This window comes from Cygnus atratus, chromosome 22 (genome assembly GCF_013377495.2).
Source record: "Cygnus atratus isolate AKBS03 ecotype Queensland, Australia chromosome 22, CAtr_DNAZoo_HiC_assembly, whole genome shotgun sequence".
Classification (NCBI taxonomy): domain Eukaryota; kingdom Metazoa; phylum Chordata; class Aves; order Anseriformes; family Anatidae; genus Cygnus; species Cygnus atratus.
Window position 1 is genome coordinate 7,626,767 of NC_066383.1, and position 19,534 is coordinate 7,646,300.

Sequence of the window (19,534 nt, forward strand, 5' to 3'; positions counted from 1 at the left end):
TAGTACAGAACAGCATGGAAAGTGAACAGAAAGGCAGCTCCAGGACTTCTGTTGCTTTACACCTGGAACACTTCAGACTTTTAGCAGAGCAAGTTCGACTGGCCACACCTTGCAGAGACTGCCCCAGTCATAGTTGGTGACCACAAAAGACGATGGAAAAATTCCAGTCTAAAATTCATCTCTCATTACGCAGCTGACTTTTTCCCTTTTCTTCTCTACAGGTCGCTGTTAGTTACTTGAAATACTCATAATTTTTCCCCCCTTCCTAGGCACAGAACAAAACAAACAGAAAAAAATTGCTCCCCGTCCAACTTTCCCTGTGAAACAGAAACCAAAAGAAAAGGTGAATACTGCTTTTTGTACACAGTCAATAAATTTTGAGAACCTGAATCTTTTGTGTATCTAGAAAGTAAGACTGTATTACTTAACCCTTTTGCAGACTTTTTTTGTACTTAAAATATCTATAGAAATTCAGTTCTGCCGCTTTTCCTTGGAATGCTGATTTAAGACTGATCTAGCTTGATTCCTAACGCTACTCAAGATCTTTTGTGGTATTTAAAAAGAAAGACATCGTCAATCCTATCAAAGAGGAACATGTAGATTCCTGTGATTTGAGCAAGTTACACAGACGTTAGGCTTTACCTTATGTGGGTATGTGGATACAAAATTACCTGTCTATATTCAGCTTAGGAGTTAATTTGTTCTAAGACTTGTATGTTGTGGAGTGAAGGCTAGGTTGTCCATTAAAAAATAAATAAGTAAAAAAAAGAACTACCTTTGTCTTAGAAACAACTTCATTATGAAAAAAATGGTTTATATATTTAAATCTCAGAGATAAATGTATAGGTAGGTACTAATTACACCCAGAGTTGCCCTACTGCAGCAAAGTCTAAAAAAAAAAAAAAAAAGAAAAAGCACTGATAATATAGAGAGTAACATGATGCTAGGGGAAAATGCAGCAAATTGAATTAGAAATACAATTGTGTGTGGAATGCTCTTAAAACTGATTGCAAAATGGTTACTTTCTTGCAACTCATTAATTTTGTGATGGTTTGGTTGTGGGTTTTTGTTGTTCTTGGTTTGGGGTGTTTTGGTTTTTTTTGTGTATGAATTATGTGTAGTGTTTACTGTAAATACTGTTTAAGCTTTAATGTTTGGGGTTGGGATTAATGCAGGCTCCTTTACTTGACTAGGAAAAGCCCCCTCCTATAAGCAAGCCAGAAAGCAGCACGCTGAATTTGCTCAGTACTCTGACTAATGGGAGCAGTTCCAAGCAAAAGCCACCTACAGATGGAGTCCACAGAATCCGAGTGGATTTCAAGGTAGAGGACAAAATGTTTTAAGTATTTGAATATTAACTGACTCTAAAAACTGGAAGTAGAGTCCCTCAAGAATGCTGACAGTGACTTCTAAGTTTGTATGTCTGGTCCCATTCAGTGAGAATTGTAAATAGGAACCTTTCTGACGTGATTGACTTTTAGAAGTTTGTTATGCCTTTTTTTTTTTTCTTATAATCAGAGTACTGGATGAAGAGACACTTTAAAGCTTTAAACCTTAACCCTCAATGTGAGGATGAGCAAGAATTTGAGGTTTATGAAGAATTATTCCATTAAGATGGAACTATAAAAACCTTACCTCAACTTGAGTCAACAAGATTTGGGGAAAATGTTAGTAATTTGTAATTCACAATACTTTGGGTATATCTGGGGTTTTAAACTGATAAATCATGTATTTATTTTTTTTTTGAACAACAGTGTTGAAATAATAAAAATTAACATTTTCCTAACAATTTTTCAGTCCATCTATAAGTGTTAATACCGGAGATTAGAGTGAGATCTCATAAGTGTTTTATACAAATATGAAGTTTTAATAAAGTGTGATTATTCTGAAATTTCATTTTTAGTAATAATCGTGCAATTGTGAAAAACTTTGTCATGCTTTTTAGGCTTGCTTTCTGTAGAGAGAAAGTTAGTGTATTATTGAACTCTCTTGGCAAGAACAGTACCAAGTTGTAACTATTGCAATATATGTTATAAAATAACCAAGATAAAAGTTAAAATAATTTCTGTTTTAGAACACCTAGTTACAGAAACAGAATGCATAACACAGCAATGTGAGCTCTTTATACTGATGTGGTATTTCCTTATTCTGCATGGTGATGTATCCTTTTGTACTTTCAGGAGGACTGTGAAGTGGAGAATGTTTGGGAGATGGGTGGGTTAGGCATCGTGACCTCGGTACCTATTACTCCCAGGGTGGTGTGTTTTCTCTGTGCCAGCAGTGGACATGTGGAGGTAAAGCATTGTGTTCTGCTGTTGATGACTTAGTTACAGCACCATGTTGTTACAAAAAAAATATAATAATAATCTATAAAACAGAGGAAATTAAAATAATACCTGTAAATCTGTCCTTGCTAGACTCTGCCCTAAGATACTAAAATGGAAGGTATTTGAATTCACTTTGAGAACTTCTGTGGTGCTTAGTTTAGAAGTGAACTATATTAGACATAAGGAATGGCATTTTCAAGAGCCCCCTGCATCTCTTCTTAAACGTAATTTGGAATCCCACAGCTGAGGTAAAGCAGTGGCTTTTGCTTTCTGTTAACTTGGAATTAGAAAGACTGCTCAATTTTGTTGAAATGGTGTTAGGCAGTGTTGATTTTCCCAGGTATGTCTGCATCTACTAAGAGTTGCAGACCATTACTGAAATGTAACCAGCAAGGTTTTGGTGCTGTATAAACAGCTGAATTTTGGCTTAAGTTTTGTTAAATGCATTTCCAGGAAAAAATAGGCATCTTCTCAAAATTTTCAGACTAGCTATCCTGGGAAGGTGATGCTAGCACTCTAGAAAAGGTGAACAGTACTCAAGGAAAATGGGGTTAAGTTCTTCGTGTGAACATCAATGCATTTGAGGATTATGAAGGTCCAGTGGCACATGGAGCCATCCCCTTCTCAGTCAGTTGCTCAAGTGAACAAACAATTCCTCTGTCCTGCTTGTGCTTGCAGTGTTTGTGCCCTAAGGACTATTCTTTTTCTAGTATGTCTGTCCTTGTAGAGGATCCTTTGAGCTTTCAAATGGCCCATGTAAACTAAACAGAGGGAAAGATGTCTCTTTGCTCTGTATGTGCCTTCCTTGTCCACTAAATGTTTCTTCGGGTGTGGTTGGCTTGTGTTACAGAGAGGGAGGGAAATCCTGAAGAAGTCTGTAGGCCTTTACCAATACTCTGAGCACATAGATAAAAGGTACCAGACTCCTATTTGCTGGTAGATGCATAATCTGTGTAGACAGGCATGTATTTAGGTTATCTGAAGTACACACTCAATTTCCCCCATAAAATATACTAATAGATATTCTCATACTGTCAGCTGTAAAGCAGAATTCAAAGTAGTAAGGAGTGCAAGCAGGCTTGTTTGGGAATTAAGAAAAGGTTTTGACTTGCTAAAACCGCCCTCTCCCCCTTGCAGTTTGTGTATTGTCAGGTCTGTTGTGAGCCTTTCCACAAGTTCTGCTTAGAGGAGAGCGAGCGGCCCCTGGAGGACCAGCTGGAAAACTGGTGCTGTCGTCGCTGCAAGTTCTGCCACGTGTGTGGGAGACAGCACCAGGCCACCAAGGTACCCTAACCTCCAAGTGACCCAGCTAGCCTTTTCTGCACTGTTCCCAGAGCTTTTTGCTCTGACCCTCAGCTGGTAACTCAGACAGTAGACAGTGGAGTTCACACTCTGTGTGCAGACTGCTGTGCGCGGCTGTGAATTTATCTCAGTTCACTTAGTTGCAACTTCTCCTGTTTCCCTAAATAAGGGATCTAATGTAAAATGAAAATGTCCAAGATTTTGCATCCTTTTTAGGGTTTCTGTTCCAATACTCTCTCCCATTATTCTTGTAGCAGCTGCTGGAGTGCAATAAGTGCCGAAACAGCTATCACCCTGAGTGCCTGGGCCCAAACTACCCAACAAAACCCACCAAGAAAAAGAAAGTTTGGGTAAGATTTTTTTGAAATTTCTTTTTGGGATGATTGACGTAACTGATCATAATGCTACAGGCCAAAGTGCTGCAGTTGACTTGCTCCAGTGCAGTGGCTTATCAGTTTAAGGGAAGGATGCCTGTTGCATTGGAAGATGCATTTGGGAATAGGCTTCTTGATGAGGTGGGTTGTGGTAAAGCAGATGGGTTTTGAACAAGCAGATTTATAAAGGCATTACACCTTTTTTAGTATAGTAATTCTTCTGATCATAGTTGGAGAACATGGAAGAAGCTCTTCAGAATGGAAGCATTTACTTTTTTAACAAACTTACCAGTTGATAGTGGTATTAAGAGGCAGTTTGGATTCATGCCCTGCTTTGTGTCTGTCAAATTTTTGTTCTAAACAAGTGCAAAAGCCTTGCCTATGATATATTTGTTGCTAATAATTTTTAAGTGTTTTCTACCATGGTGTATTCAGAGTTGGAAAACTGGTGAAATAAGACTTCATATTTTGGGTCAGAAGGAATGTCATAACTATATATACTTTCTTATGCGAAAGGAACGTTGATATTTTCTTAAGTGCAAATGTGAAGCACTTTTTTTCCTCTTTTTGCATCAGCACCATCTTACCATAAAGGGAGGGAGCCCTTCTCCTTATAGTGGAAATTCTGGTGTTTGAAACTCCTTGTTCTGTTGTATAAGCTATCAGCACTCATTAAATAATAAAATTATGAAATGTATCATTAATACAAAAGAATAAAAGCCATTGGATAAAAGCAAATAACTCTTGCCAAACATATCTATCTTCCAGATATGTACCAAATGTGTTCGCTGCAAGAGCTGTGGATCAACAACACCAGGGAAGGGGTGGGATGCGCAGTGGTCTCACGACTTTTCACTGTGTCATGATTGTGCCAAACTCTTTGCGAAAGGTACGTAAAATTGTAATTGTTTACAGCAGGTACCTTTTAAGATTCTGTCCTTTAATGAGATGATGTCAGTGTAGATTGAAATGAGGGCCTCAGGTTGTTGAGCTTATCACTGGTACAAACAGAAATGAAACCTAGTGTTGGGGCCATGAATTGGAGCAGTATTGTTTGTGTAGGAAAACCATGTTCATGGTTTTACAGAGCATAACGAAAGTCGCTATTGTTTTATTGAGAGAATTTGAGACTTCAGAATTAAGCACTATACCGGATAAAGCAGTTATTACAGACCTGTTGATCCACGGTTTCAAGCAGCACTTGAGGAAAACGGTATTTTAAAGGTCTTCTGGCTTAAAGACAGCGCATTTCCTGTTGTAAAGTGGTTGATCCTTATGTTAGTTACTGTGCATAAGGCCTTTGAGTCTAGGAGGGCAAAATCTCAGGGTAAAAAATCTTGACTATTCCACTTAATTTCTTGCCTGTATGTCATCTTTTCAATTTTCATTCTACTCTGTAAAGCTAGTTCATATAGTATTTTATCAGTTTCATCACACCCCACAAAAAAGCAGGTAACCAGTCTTTCAGGCAGGGGTTTTGTTTGTTTGTTTGTTTGTGGCCATTGATTTCAGTGTTGTAAAAGTAGATGCAATTGTATTGGTTTCAGAGAGCTTATTTCTTAGCACCCTAGTAAGTAACCATCTAGCCTTTAAAGGTGTGTGCATGACAGTTGAGCTTCTGGTAAAATCATATCTTATTTTCAGGAAATTTTTGTCCTCTCTGTGACAAATGCTATGATGATGATGACTATGAGAGTAAGATGATGCAATGTGGAAAATGTGACCGCTGGGTCCACTCCAAATGTGAAAACCTTTCTGGTAAGTCAAATTCTTATCTCTTCATCCTTAAAGTACATGGGGCAGCAAATAGACAAAAGCAAACCAATTTTAGGCCTTTCTCTTTGAGTGTTTCATTAACACCCTTACCTGTTGTGATCTGCTTGAAAAATACCTATAGAGTGGAATGATATATCAGTGACATCCTGAAAGCTTAGGACTTGTTTCAAATGCGGCATCACGCAATGAGTTACACAAGATGCTTTTGTTACACAGAGGGTGTTTGATTTAAACAGTAAGTGTGGTATACAGAGTAGGGATTTTTCCCAGTATCTGTCCTTCAGTAAAGTAGTTCAGATTACTATTATCTCTTTTTTTTGTCTCCAGATGAAATGTATGAGATACTCTCTAACTTGCCTGAGAGTGTAGCATACACCTGCATTAACTGTACGGAACAGCATCCTGCAGAATGGCGTCTTGCACTGGAAAAGGAGCTGCAGGTTTCCTTAAAACAGGTTTTAACAGCCCTGTTGAACTCTAGAACTACTAGCCACTTGCTGCGTTATAGGCAGGTAAGCTGAAGCCTCGTTTCCTGTTTCCAGGAGTTGGACTTTATGATCCTCGTGGGTCCCTTCCAACTCAGGATATTCTATAATTATAGTCCAGCTTGAAGTGTTGCCTGGCATTTGATTTATTTCTGGTATTGCTGTGCATCATACTCAAAATTTTATTGTACTTAAATCACAGTACATGTTGTTTGGTTTTTTGTTTGTTTTTAAAAATTTTTGTTCATTACTATGGGAATAGAGAAGTGGGTATCTATGATTATGACTTCTGAGAATAAAAGAAAAATAGGGTGGTAAAGTTATTCAAGGAATGGGGCAATTTAGGTCTCTGGTGAAATACATTTAGTCTTGAAAAACATGTTCAGAAATAGGACTTCTGAAAAATGAGTTTGATCCTCATGGCTGATCACCGTCCTGCTGTGTGCCTTACATGTCCCTGTGTTTTGGACGGGAATTCAGAACTTGAGTCTCCTCTGTTTCGTGTTAATGAGAATCTCTGTGCCTATGAACATACAGGGGAATACATCATGAGTAGCAGCCACGCTTCAATAGCCAATGTCTGTCTGTCTGGTTGCTGATGTTAACAGGCAGCAAAACCACCTGATTTAAATCCTGAGACAGAAGAGAGTATACCATCCAGAAGCTCTCCTGAAGGTCCTGATCCCCCTGTCCTAACAGAAGTCAGTAAACAGGAGGAGCAGCAACCTCTGGATCTGGAAGGAGTAAAAAGAAAAATGGATCAAGGAGGTTACACTTCTGTGGTATGTCAGAGTTGTAGTGCTCTATTCTAATAATAGCCTCTGAACTGCTTTATGACCTGTGGTATTTATAACTGAGCATGCTTAAGCCTTTTCTTTATGAACAAGGAAACAAGTTAATGTACTGCTAAAAATAATTCTGGCTGGCACTCATGTTAATGTTGGCCCAAAGACATGTAATTTACACTGTCGTATGCTTCTCTTTAACCAGCAGTGATACTTGGTTAAACTGCTTTTGCTCTTAGTCTTTTATGTTCATGGGAACAGAATAGATCATCCTTTTATGTGCAGATTCCAGCAAAAAGCCTAGTCAAATATCACTGATGGTAGTCAGTTTTCTGGAAACCAATTAATTCACGTTTGCAGGGATGATGTGTTTAGGGGTCATTTATATAAAATGCTAGTGTTGACCAGATCTGCTTCCTTGTAGGGAGTGGCCTTTAAAAATTATTTTATTTATTTATTACTTTTTCTTCCCCCTCCTCCTTCTACACATCTTGTAGTCCTGAGGAGGCATGTCCATTGCAAACATGCTGTTGCTAGATTTTTGACCAAATCCTTGTGAGGTATTTAGTGTAGTTGATTTAAAATCTGTCATCAGCCTACTCTTGGTTGAAGAAGAAAGTTTAAAGTTATGGATCGGTTTGTGCAGCAATTCTGCCAGCCAGTTTGCAAATGCACAGAGCTGCTTGCTTCTTTACAGCCAAATTATTTTTCTGCTGAAGTCAATGTTCTGGTTCAGTCTTCTACTTATCTAGAAGTTCACTTGACGCCTTAAAAGTTAATGGATGATGTAGCTGTACATAAGACAATCCTGCTGATGCAAAATTTTGTGGCTTTCTTGCAGCTGGATTTTAGTGATGATATTGTGAAGATAATTCAAGCAGCCATTAATTCTGATGGAGGGCAGCCAGAAGTTAAAAAAGCCAATAGCATGGTCAAGTCCTTCTTTATTCGGGTGAGCAGGATTACAGTTATTTTGAAATCTGCTTTGTATTATACCACTGTTTGTAGCTGTTGGAATTCAAAGGGTCAATTATGGATATTTTCAAGAATAGAATAACCTTGTCAGAGTTGTTGGTGTTAATGATATCTTACTAGTTGTGCATTTACAGGAGATCTTGGCCAAATTTCTTTAATTTTTTCATTTTGTTGTATAACATTTCTAGTGGAATGTTCTTTTCTTTCAGCAAATGGAGCGTGTTTTTCCATGGTTCAGTGTAAAAAAGTCCAGATTTTGGGAGCCAAATAAAGTAACAAGCAAGTAAGTAATTGTTCTGCATCTGACTGTGACATCCTGTGATTCGCCAGCTGTCCAAGGAAAAAGCATCAAGAGAGCCTGTTTGTGGGGTTGGAGTTTTTTTATGATGTTATGGTTGTGGCGGTGGTGGTTGTTTTCAAAAAGTAAAACAGCAGTCACGTTTGCAGGTTTTATGTACACTTCATTGTTATGAACCAGAGAAACCAAAAGCATCATGTGGAACTAAGCATATTGCATGTCGGCCTGTCAGTCCTGTCCTTCCTTCCCCCTCCTCCTCGTTATCCTCATCTGATGTGACTCTCCTGTATCTGTTATCCTCAAAAGAAAACAGCTGCATCACAAACCTTAAAATTTAAGTGACTGGTCATAGTCTTTGTTGAGAGCATGTGTGGACTGTAAGTAATTAAAGGAGTGGTTACTGTATGTTGAATGTCAATATTGCTAGCAATACAGTGCACAAGGCCATCTGGTGTAGCCAGGTCTGACAGCTGACTCCTTGTTGCATTTTCAGCAGTGGTATGTTGCCGAATGCAGTGCTGCCTCCTTCGCTTGACCATAATTATGCTCAGTGGCAGGAGCGTGAAGAGAACAACCGTACTGAACAACCCCCTCTGATGAAGAAAATCATTCCAGCTCCAAAACCCAAAGGACCTGGAGAGCCAGATTCACCAACTCCTCTACATCCTCCTACACCACCTATCTCTAGTAAGAAAATAGCAGCATTGTTAGCCCCAAAACCAGTGCTTCACTTCAAACCCTCTAGTAGTAAAGAGAGAGTAGTAGTATTTTTGCATGTGATTGAAGAATTCTGGAGACTTGTGTGACCTGAAATCATTCAGAAGTCGATACATATTGATATATTCTTCAACTTAGCTTTGGCCCAGAAGTACATTTTCACCAGCCTCTCTTCCCCCAGAACAAGAGCTGGGTAGAGGCAGATGCATGATTTCCCTTGCTTTACAAGCTAGTTATTGAAATTTCAGGCTGCTCTTTAGCTCTTCTGGCCTGTTCACTTGCTTACAATTTTTCTAGATAAATTTTGGCTTTCCTGACCTTCAGGAATAAAAGCCATTCTCTCTTTTAACTGTAAGGTTCTGACAGAAGCAGAGAAGATAGTCCTGAGCTTAATCCACCTCCAGATGTAGAAGACAACAGGCAGTGTGCATTGTGCCTGAAATATGGTGATGATAGTGCTAATGTAAGTATCTGACATGCCCATTTTGATAGTAACTGGCTTAAGCAGTACAACAGACATGGTACTGTGAATAGGCTGGATACTTGATTCTAAGGGGTAGTGGGGTGGGTTTTTTTGTTTTGTTTTGCTTTTTTGATATCTTGGTATGTCGTTTGAAATAAAAATAACCTGCAGCTGCCTTTTGTTCTGGTTAAAAGTAGTGTGGCATTAACATTAGGTGTGTCATTAAGAAATTCACCAAGTAGCATCACCACGTTTACGTGAACAGTGTACATTTCTTACACTTAAGCCTCTTGACATGTTTCTGTAAGAAGAGAATTTTAAATTTTTTTTCTTCCTAAGGTAGCTTTTTATATTATGTACTTAGTTGTAGTCTTCTCTGCCTCATTTACGTTTATCTTTTAAGCTCTGAAAGTAATGCTAGCTTGTCAAACTTTCTTTTGGGGAGAACTTAAATCCAGTGCAGTTGAAACCTACTAGGCTTTTGTGTCTTGTGGAACATTTGAGGGGGGAAAAAAATGGTTTCCTCCCATTCCTTAGGATGCTGGACGTCTTCTGTATATTGGCCAAAATGAATGGACACACGTGAACTGTGCTTTATGGTCAGCAGAAGTGTTTGAAGATGATGATGGTTCTCTGAAAAATGTGCACATGGCTGTGATCCGGGGAAAGCAGCTGGTGAGTATGTGTATTCTACCATTGCAGAAGAAAACAACTGACATATATGGTAGCCTGATTTTAGAATCAATTAATTTTTACCTTTATTTTTTTGCTTTTGCAGAGATGTGAGTTCTGTCAGAAGTCGGGCGCTACAGTAGGCTGCTGCCTCACTTCCTGTACAAGTAATTATCATTTCATGTGCTCACGAGCCAAGAACTGTGTGTTTCTGGATGATAAGAAGGTTTACTGCCAGAGGCATCGTGATTTGATCAAAGGAGAGGTGAGATTTTTCTTTCATGCATTTCTTTGTCTGAAGGTGTAGACAGCCTGTAACTATAAGCATTTTTTTAAAGTTAAGATTGAATATGTTCCTTATGAATGAGGGCCTGACCACAGTGCTGTTAAAAATAAGTCAGTGATACAACTGGCATGATGACGTTTGGGAAGAGGTACGATGTCGTGGTTCAAGAACCAAATTGAAGACCAAACTGAGGATCCGGTACAACAGACAGCACAGTATATTTATAGTAGTTCCTTTAAAGTTAATGAGATGTTTTGTGGATTTTTGCTCCAGGTGGTTCCTGAGAATGGGTTTGAAGTTCTTAGGAGAGTTTTTGTGGATTTTGAAGGAATCAGTTTGAGAAGAAAATTTCTTAGTGGCTTGGAACCAGAGAACATCCACATGATGATTGGTGAGGTCTAGTCCCGGAATACTTGTTCCATTTCTGGTGCTGGAATCTTGTTCATGGGACTTTTCTGTTCCTCTTTTTGCTTAGGTTCAATGACAATAGACTGTTTAGGAATTTTGAATGACCTCTCAGACTGTGAAGATAAGTTGTTTCCCATCGGCTATCAGTGAGTATATGCTTTTTCATGACAATGTCTTTTACTATGTTAGTGCCAAACTGGCACTGAAGTAACAAATGTAGAAATTGACTGTAGCTTTCATAAACTGTTCAGAAATCTAATGACTAAGCTAGTTGTGCAGCATGTTGTGATAGAAAGCCTTTATTCATTCTGTGTAATTTCAAGAAACTGCAAATTTAAAATAAGAATGTCAAGGCTTACTTGACTACTGAGTAAATGATTTTATGTTTGAATTATATTCTAGGTGCTCCAGAGTGTACTGGAGCACAACAGATGCCAGGAAACGCTGTGTGTATACCTGCAAGATCATGGAATGCCGACCACCAGTCATAGAACCTGATATCAACAGCACTGTAGAACATGATGATAACAGAACAATTGCCCATAGCCCAGTTTCCCTTACAGGTAATCTTCTAAGGACTTGTTAAAGGTATATTCTCTACATGTTTTTGCCATAGTATATCCTTACCAGAAAGTCAGGTAGCAGCTGGGACCTTCAGTCTTTTAAAACTGATTTGGACAGAATCTGCTTCATGATTGTAGTGCCTGCTAACTTAGAAAACTGGAGCCAAACTGAAACTACTGTAATAGTGCTTTCTAGTCTACGGATCTGAGATTTTTTCTAATGATCTAAAACTATAAATCTTAACTCTAGTGTCAACGTTGGTATATAACTTGTGGATTGTTGGATACCATGTTAAATAGTAGTGTTGTGCTGCTTCTGTGTTTCCAAACTGCTTTTTCCATACACATGTGAGTTTAAAAAACAAAACAAGAACAAAAACAATAAACGTAAAAACCATATCCTTTTCAGTTTGCAGAAAAGGAAGGTTTGGAAGCTGTTTAAAATTTTTAACAGCAGTCATCACTGTCAATGTAGAAGTTCATTTAAATGTAACAGTTCAATGTGTAAGCTGAGGGAAATCAGTAGCAGAGTCTGAATAGCAGAGGCACAAATCTGAAAAGAGAAAAGGAAGCAAGGTAAGTTTAGAAGTGGGAGAGAACAAGAGAGGGGTGGTTTAGCGGTGGAAGACTTGCCTATTGTTATTAATGTCATGAGTGTTCTCAGAACTTCAAATGTGTTGTCATTGTCCCAAGGCAAAGTACTCTTAAAAATGAAGCTGTCAGAAAGTGTGTCATAATTCCTACGCTAAGCCTATTTCTTGCTGTATGTATTGAATATGTTCTTGGGAAAAGAAAATAGACATCCCATTACAAGGAAGCAGTAATCTTTGAGTTCGTATTTATTTAACAAATGCCCTGATTCCTCAAGTGAAACCTGACAGCAATATATCAGGTCATAGATTTTAGAATTCAGTAGTGACTTATATTGTTGTTTCTCTTTCATGCAACAACAGAAACTCTATCCAAAGACAGCAGAAATGCACCTGAAATCGTAAACCCACCATCACCAGATCGTCCCATACATTCTCAGACCTCTAGTTCCTGTTACTATCCATTGGTCTCAAAGGGCCTTAGGATCAGGACACCAAGTTATCACTCCACACAGAGGTCTCCTGGCTCTAGGCCTTTACCCTCTGCAGGTACTTCAAGTGCTGTTGGCTTTGATTTATGTTTTGGTTTTGTTTGTTTTGGATTATTTTTTTGGGTTGGTTGGTTCATGTCTTTTTTTTTTTTGGCTTTATTCAGAATGGGATGTTTAGTTTCCTGTTCCTGAAGAAAATGGAGAATGGCAATAGGTTTGAGGGAAGGACGTTTCTGAAAAATACATTGTAGAGGTGGCCTGTCAAGAAATGGATGATTGGAGCAAAAATTTCTGTGGGATGAGGAAAGCAATGTTTGGGCAATGATGTAGCAGTAATATGTAAGAACTGTAATAAAAGTTAGGGGCTTAATAATCTCAGATGATATTTTTCCAGAGAGAATTGTAAATCCAATATTTTAGGTCACATAATATATCTATATGAGTAGCATTTTGTTTAAAAAAAATAATTTTGAAAATTTGCATCTAAAGGTGAGGTACTGAACCCTGAGATACAGACTTGTGAGCCTTATGTGATGAATACTGATTGACAGTATCACATTTTTAGTGTGTATCTCAAGTGTCATCATTATGTTTACACTATGTGGTTGAAGGCTTTTCATGTTGCTGTTTTTTTTTAATTTCTTGTGTTTGTTATGAAAGAATGGGGTATGTATTGATTGTGAAGGATTCAGATCACTTAACAGTCTTCCTTGCTTTATTTTCTCAGGGAGTCCTACACCAGTGACCCATGAAATAGTTACAGTAGGAGATCCTTTACTGTCCTCTGGACTTAAGAGCATTGGTTCTAGGAGACATAGCACTTCTTCTTTATCACAGCAGCAATCAAAACTCCGTATGATTTCACCTACACGAGCTGGGAATACTTATTCCAGGCAGAGTGTATCTTCAGTTTCCAACACAGGGTCCTCTTCAGAACATGAACAGAGTGTAAAAAATACTGACCGCTTTGTGGGATCTGTGAATTCAGGTACCACAAGTGCTACAGTTCAAAGCTGCTCTACCAGTTCAAGCTCCCAGAAGACAGCAGCTACAAGTGGAAGTAAAACTTACCAGCCAGATGCATCTCAGTCTTCAGAGGGAAAACATTCTAGTAGTTCAGATCTGTTAGCCAAAAGTGCACCTTCAAAGGGAGAGAAGATGAAAACACTGACCTCAAAGGACCCAGATTACTCAGCTCATATTTTTGCCTCTGGAGGAAGCTCCAAAATGTCTACTCAACCAAACAGTTCATCAGGCACAGAAACAAATGTTAAAATAGGAACCTTTCAAGAATCTTCAGGATCATTTTCCTCCAAAGAAACAATATCTTTTCCGTCTTTGCATCAGAGAGGCCCAAGAAAAGACAGAGATCAGCACTTGGAACCCGTACAGCCAGATAAAACTGCTTCGGTTGATGAGATGGATGTAAAGACATTGAAGTCCGCAGGGGTAAATAGCAGATCTCCTGCAGCAAGTGAGCAGGCAGTTTCTGCCTCTAGAGACAGGCGTCAGAAGGGGAAAAAGTTAGTGAAAGAGAGTTTTAAAGAGAAGCATTCCCTGAAATCTCTTGCAGATTCAAGTCAAGCAGTAGGCAGTGATGAAGGAAATCTGAAATCAGAATTTGGTAATCAGGGTTTAGTGACTGAACAAATTAGTCAGAGGTTATGTAATAATACTCCTGCTGAAAAAGCTGGTGAGAAGTCTCCACCCTCACAGGGGTCCTCTAAAGGCTCTGCAGTGCCGATTGAAGTGGCTTCTAAGGAGTCACAGGCACCTAGAAAACGCACTGTTAAAGTCACTCTGACACCTCTCAAGATGGAAAATGAAAATCAGTCTAAAGCTGCACAGCAAGAAAGTGATGCTGAACATCAGTCTGCGGGGGCAGAACTGGCCACTTCATCAGAGCCGTCATCTGAAAGCCCAGAAGATAACTCTGTAGTTCAGGAAAGTCCAAATAAAGCACCAACACAGGAATCTCAGAATAATGCATATGAAAATTTGCCCGTTCAAGATAACAACTTGATGCTTCAGGATGGAACTAAAACTCAAGAAGAAGGCTCATACAAGCGGAGGTATCCACGGAGAAGTGCACGGGCAAGATCTAATATGTTCTTTGGATTGACACCTCTGTACGGTGTGAGGTCCTATGGAGAAGAAGATATTCCATTCTATAGTAACTCAACTGGGAAGAAGCGAGGAAAGCGGTCTGCAGAAGGACAGGTGGATGGTGCAGATGACTTGAGTACATCAGATGAAGATGACTTGTACTATTATAATTTCACTAGAACAGTGGTTTCCTCAAACACCGAGGAGAGGCTTGGGTCCCATAACTTATTCAGGGAGGAAGAGCAATGTGATCTTCCAAAAATCTCACAGTTAGATGGTGTAGATGATGGGACTGAAAGTGATACAAGTGTCACAGCCACAACAAGAAAAGTAAATCAAGTAACAAAAAGGAGTGGAAAAGAAAATGGAACAGAAAGCTTAAAGCTGGATAGAACTGAAGAAACTGGGGAAAAAGTACAAGTCACAAAGAGCCCTGCTGTCCACAAAACTGATCCAAAGATTGATAACTGCCATTCTGTAAGCAGGGTTAAAACGCAAGGTCAGGATTCTCTGGAAGCTCAATTGAGTTCGTTGGAAACAGGTCGTAGGGCTCACGCAAGCACGCCTTCTGATAAGAACTTACTGGATACTTTTAACACAGAACTTCTAAAATCTGATTCTGACAATAACAACAGCGATGACTGTGGAAACATCCTCCCTTCAGACATCATGGACTTTGTGCTGAAGAATACACCATCTATGCAGGCATTAGGAGAAAGTCCGGAGTCGTCATCATCTGAACTTCTAACACTTGGAGAAGGTTTAGGTCTGGATAGCAATCGTGGCAAGGATATGGGTTTGTTTGAAGTATTTTCTCAACAGCTGCCAACAGCTGAGCCAGTGGATAGCAGTGTTTCTTCCTCCATATCAGCAGAGGAACAATTTGAATTACCACTGGAACTTCCTTCTGATCTCTCTGTTCTGACTACTCGCAGCCCTACGGTGCCCAGCCAAAATCACAACAGACTTGCTGTAATTTCAGAGTCTTCACTGTCTTCTTCAGGAGAGAGGTCAATACTTGCCTTGCCCTCCACAGAATCTGGGGAAAAAAGAGTTACAGTTACAGAAAAATCTGCTTCCAGTGAGAGCGATACAACTCTTTTGAGTCCAGGAGTAGACCCAAGCCCTGAAGGACACATGACTCCTGACCACTTCATCCAAGGTCACATCGACGCAGAGCATATAGCCAGCCCGCCCTGTGGCCCAGTGGAGCAAGGACATGGCAGCAACCAAGATTTAACTAGGAACAGCGGGACTCCAGGTATCCAAGTACCAGTGTCACCCACTGTTCCCCTGCAAAACCAGAAGTATGTTCCCAATTCCACGGACAGTCCCGGCCCCTCTCAGATTTCTAATGCTGCAGTGCAGACAACACCACCCCACCTCAAGCCAGCCACAGAAAAACTTCTTGTAGTCAATCAAAATATGCAGCCATTATACGTCCTCCAAACACTTCCCAATGGTGTTACTCAGAAGATACAGTTGACACCTTCTGTTAGTTCAGCACAGAGCGTGATGGAGACTAATGCCTCAGTACTGGGGCCTATGGGAAGTGGGCTCACGCTGACCACGGGATTAAATCCAAGCTTGCCCTCATCTCAGTCATTATTTCCTCCCACCAGCAAAGGATTGTTGCCCATGTCCCATCACCAGCATATACATCCCTTCTCCACGGCCTCTCAGACCGGCTTCCCACCAAATATTGGCAGTCCTTCACCAGGTCTTCTTATTGGTGTGCAGCCACCCCCTGATCCCCAGCTCCTAGTATCTGAAGCTAGTCAGAGGACAGACCTTGGTGCCACTGCTTCTACACCAACTGCTACCCTGGGCAAGAAACGGCCAATATCTCGTCTGCAGTCACGGAAGAATAAGAAGCTGGCTCCCTCTGGAACCCCTTCTGCTATAGCTCCTCCTGATATGGTCTCCAACATGACCTTAATTAATTTTGCTCCTTCCCAAATTTCCAACCACCCACTGGATTTGGGAACCATTGCAAATTCAACATCCCATAGAACTGTACCCAATATTATCAAAAGGTCCAAGTCTGGAGTAATGTATTTTGAGCAAACCTCTTTGCTCCCACAAGGTGGGACAGCTACTGCAGTTGGCACATCTCCCAGTGTTATCGGGCCAGATGCTGGTCACCTTCCAGCGGGGCCTGTGTCAGGGCTAGCGTCAAGTTCCTCAGTGCTGAATGTGGTATCCATGCAGGCCACAGCAGCCCCCACTACTGGTGGGTCAGTTCCTAGCCATGTTTTGGGACAGAGTTCAGTAACATTAACTAGCCCTGGATTATTAGGGGACCTTGGTTCAATAAGCAACCTCTTGATCAAAGCTAGTCAGCAAAGCCTTGGTCTTCAGGAGCCGCACATGACTTTACCTCCAGGTTCTGGGATGTTTTCGCAGCTGGGAACGTCACAAACTCCATCTACAGCGGCAATGACAGCTGCATCGAGCATATGTGTTCTGCCTTCAGCACAGAATATGAGCATGACAGTTGCTCAGTCATCTACTGACCCAGAAGGCTCTTACCAGCTTCAGCATATGACGCAACTCTTAGCCAGCAAAACTGGAATTGCTTCCTCACAGCTAGACCTCGGTGCGGCTTCAGCAACAGCTCAGTTGTCGAGCTTCCCACAGCTGGTTGATGTGCCCAGTAGTACCGGACTCGAACAAAACAAGGTTTCCCAATCTGTGATGCATGCCAGTTCAGCATCTCCTGGAGGCTCCCCATCATCTGGTCAGCAGTCTGCGAGTAGCTCTATGCTTGGTCCCACAAAAATGAAGCCAAAAATCAAGCGCATTCAGCCATCTTTAGAGAAAGGGAATGGAAAGAAGCACAAAACTTCTCACTCATGGACTGGTTCCTCTGAAGCACACGTTCCTGACAGAGGGGCTGTTGCTGTACCCCAAGTCTCAGCTACACGGTAAGAGAAGTGTTTGCTTTGCTCATCTGTGAGACTGTAACAATATAGGAAAGAATCTTTCTTTAGTTTCTACGGCAGATTTGCCTTTTGATAATTTTTAATGTAAAAAACTCAGCTGTCAATGGAAAGCAGATCTCTAAAGAAGTTAGTAGACCTTTTACCTCTGGAAGAGGAAGAATGAGAAACTTAAGACTTTGAGGGCTGGGATTAGGACTTTCATTTGTCGTTGACAACTCTGGCAAATTGAGGAGTGTTTTAGATGTATCAGTTGAGAATATGGTACTGAAACAGGTGTTGTGTTCTATTCCCGTATGCTGTTAATGTATTTAAGTGCTCTGGAAGTTTTAATAGTATTATTAGCGGTGTTCTAAGGCACCAAAATGATGCACTGTTACACTGTTATCATGGTAATTTTGATTATGAAATTTAAACTGCATGCCTGTATCTGTGAGTGTAATGCCTCTCCAGTACGTGCTTTATTCTTCCTGCCCCTCTTCCATCCTCCCTAGGCCATGCAGGCAAGAGGGACTGGGGAGGAACTGAGAGAACTGGAAGAATCTGGCTCGTGACTTTGTCAGAACAGCAGAGAGTGCGTTAGTCTCTTACAGTAGAGGGTTATTTTCCAAATCTTAAATTAAAATGACATTTGAATTGACTCTTTGAAATATGGATCTGTAGAGAGAAGCAGAATTGTTGGTCTATGTTTTACATACAAATCTAGATGGTTTTATGGATGTAGCACTTGGTTGTCACCTAGTGTGACTCTGCCAACAATTACGCATTTCAGCAGGGAGATTGTACCGCTTACTTTCAATTCTTTCTACATTAGAGAATAGGCCAGAATGAGCGCTGGTGCTAAAAGGTGGTAGTATCCATCTTATGGTAACTGACAAATATTGCACATCACTTGTGTGATTACTTGATCATCTCAATGTCTCGTGAGAAATCTGATTCTTGAACAGATGATCCAGAGCTATTTGGACAGCTTAATCTTTTTAAATAGCTTTTTTGTGTTGCTGTTACTTGTGAATTTGTTTTAGTCTGTAAATGTTTGCTGTGGCTGTCAACATTCCACCATGCATCCCTTCACCCCTGAGCTTATTGCTTATGGTCGCTCAGAATTGTTTCTCTTGCAACCAGATTCATGCTGCTCATTCCTCTTGGAGTGCAAGTCTTTGAATCTCATGTAGTGCTGGAAATGTGATCTATTTTCTCTCATCACAGGAGCAGTTGTCACTACCTGCGTAATTTTGCTGAACTGCTGAATCACTTGCGACAACTCCCAGTGGATCTATTACTGCCTTCCAGTCTCCTGTATTCTGTACATGACTTGTCAAGTGTTTTGAATGTTCCTAACTGTTTTTTTTTCCAGGACTCCTGCTGTGAAGGCAGATGTGCAGGATGCAGCAAGCATAGATCAGCCATCACAGAAACAATGTGGCCAGTCTGCAGGGTAAGCATGAAATACACCTTTCCCTCAGGCGCTGCTGGCTTAAGTTTAAAGAAATTTATTTGGAGAATGTGAGAAGTCTTTGCTAACTAAATTATCATGGGAGCTTTTAGTGTGTAATGAGCAGCTACATTTACTTTCAGTATGAAGCCATTTTTTAAAATAAAGTTGAATATAGCTTTGGGAAGGTTATTGCTTACTCAAACAATTTTGGCTGATCATCTGTTAGCATATACCTTATTACAGAATAGGACTAATAAAAAGAACAGGTTGCAGATTGTATTAAATTAGGCTGCTACCTACAGACTGATAGGTACCACAAAAATAAATGCTAGAGAATAGAATCTTTTTGTTTGTTCATTTCCAGTTGAACTGCTGTTAGAACATATCTGCAAAATGTTTTTTGTTTTTTTTTCCTCTGCCTGGTTCCCAGATTTTGTAGTTGACTCTTCATGGCTGGTGAGGCTACCAGATTAATAGCTACATAAGCCCTTGATTTACAAACTAAGTACCCTAGGATTGGCTTTGCCTTGGATAAC

At 40.1% G+C, this 19,534-nt stretch overlaps 1 protein-coding gene across 1 annotated transcript in view; it reads left to right on the forward strand.

Annotated features, from left to right (window-relative positions):
* The window catches only part of KMT2A (lysine methyltransferase 2A), a 50,857-nt gene that overhangs the window by 20,984 nt on the left and 10,339 nt on the right, over positions 1 to 19,534 (forward strand). Inside the window, exons 8-28 of the mRNA XM_035555955.2 lie at positions 270 to 343; positions 1,194 to 1,322; positions 2,181 to 2,294; positions 3,465 to 3,611; positions 3,884 to 3,979; positions 4,772 to 4,892; positions 5,648 to 5,761; positions 6,107 to 6,291; positions 6,873 to 7,046; positions 7,891 to 8,001; positions 8,234 to 8,307; positions 8,816 to 9,009; positions 9,396 to 9,502; positions 10,040 to 10,177; positions 10,281 to 10,439; positions 10,734 to 10,851; positions 10,936 to 11,014; positions 11,271 to 11,431; positions 12,385 to 12,570; positions 13,240 to 17,545; positions 18,918 to 18,998. Coding sequence (XP_035411848.1) covers positions 270 to 343; positions 1,194 to 1,322; positions 2,181 to 2,294; positions 3,465 to 3,611; positions 3,884 to 3,979; positions 4,772 to 4,892; positions 5,648 to 5,761; positions 6,107 to 6,291; positions 6,873 to 7,046; positions 7,891 to 8,001; positions 8,234 to 8,307; positions 8,816 to 9,009; positions 9,396 to 9,502; positions 10,040 to 10,177; positions 10,281 to 10,439; positions 10,734 to 10,851; positions 10,936 to 11,014; positions 11,271 to 11,431; positions 12,385 to 12,570; positions 13,240 to 17,545; positions 18,918 to 18,998 — 6,868 coding nt within the window. The remainder of the gene's footprint in view (positions 1 to 269; positions 344 to 1,193; positions 1,323 to 2,180; positions 2,295 to 3,464; positions 3,612 to 3,883; positions 3,980 to 4,771; positions 4,893 to 5,647; positions 5,762 to 6,106; positions 6,292 to 6,872; positions 7,047 to 7,890; positions 8,002 to 8,233; positions 8,308 to 8,815; positions 9,010 to 9,395; positions 9,503 to 10,039; positions 10,178 to 10,280; positions 10,440 to 10,733; positions 10,852 to 10,935; positions 11,015 to 11,270; positions 11,432 to 12,384; positions 12,571 to 13,239; positions 17,546 to 18,917; positions 18,999 to 19,534) is intronic.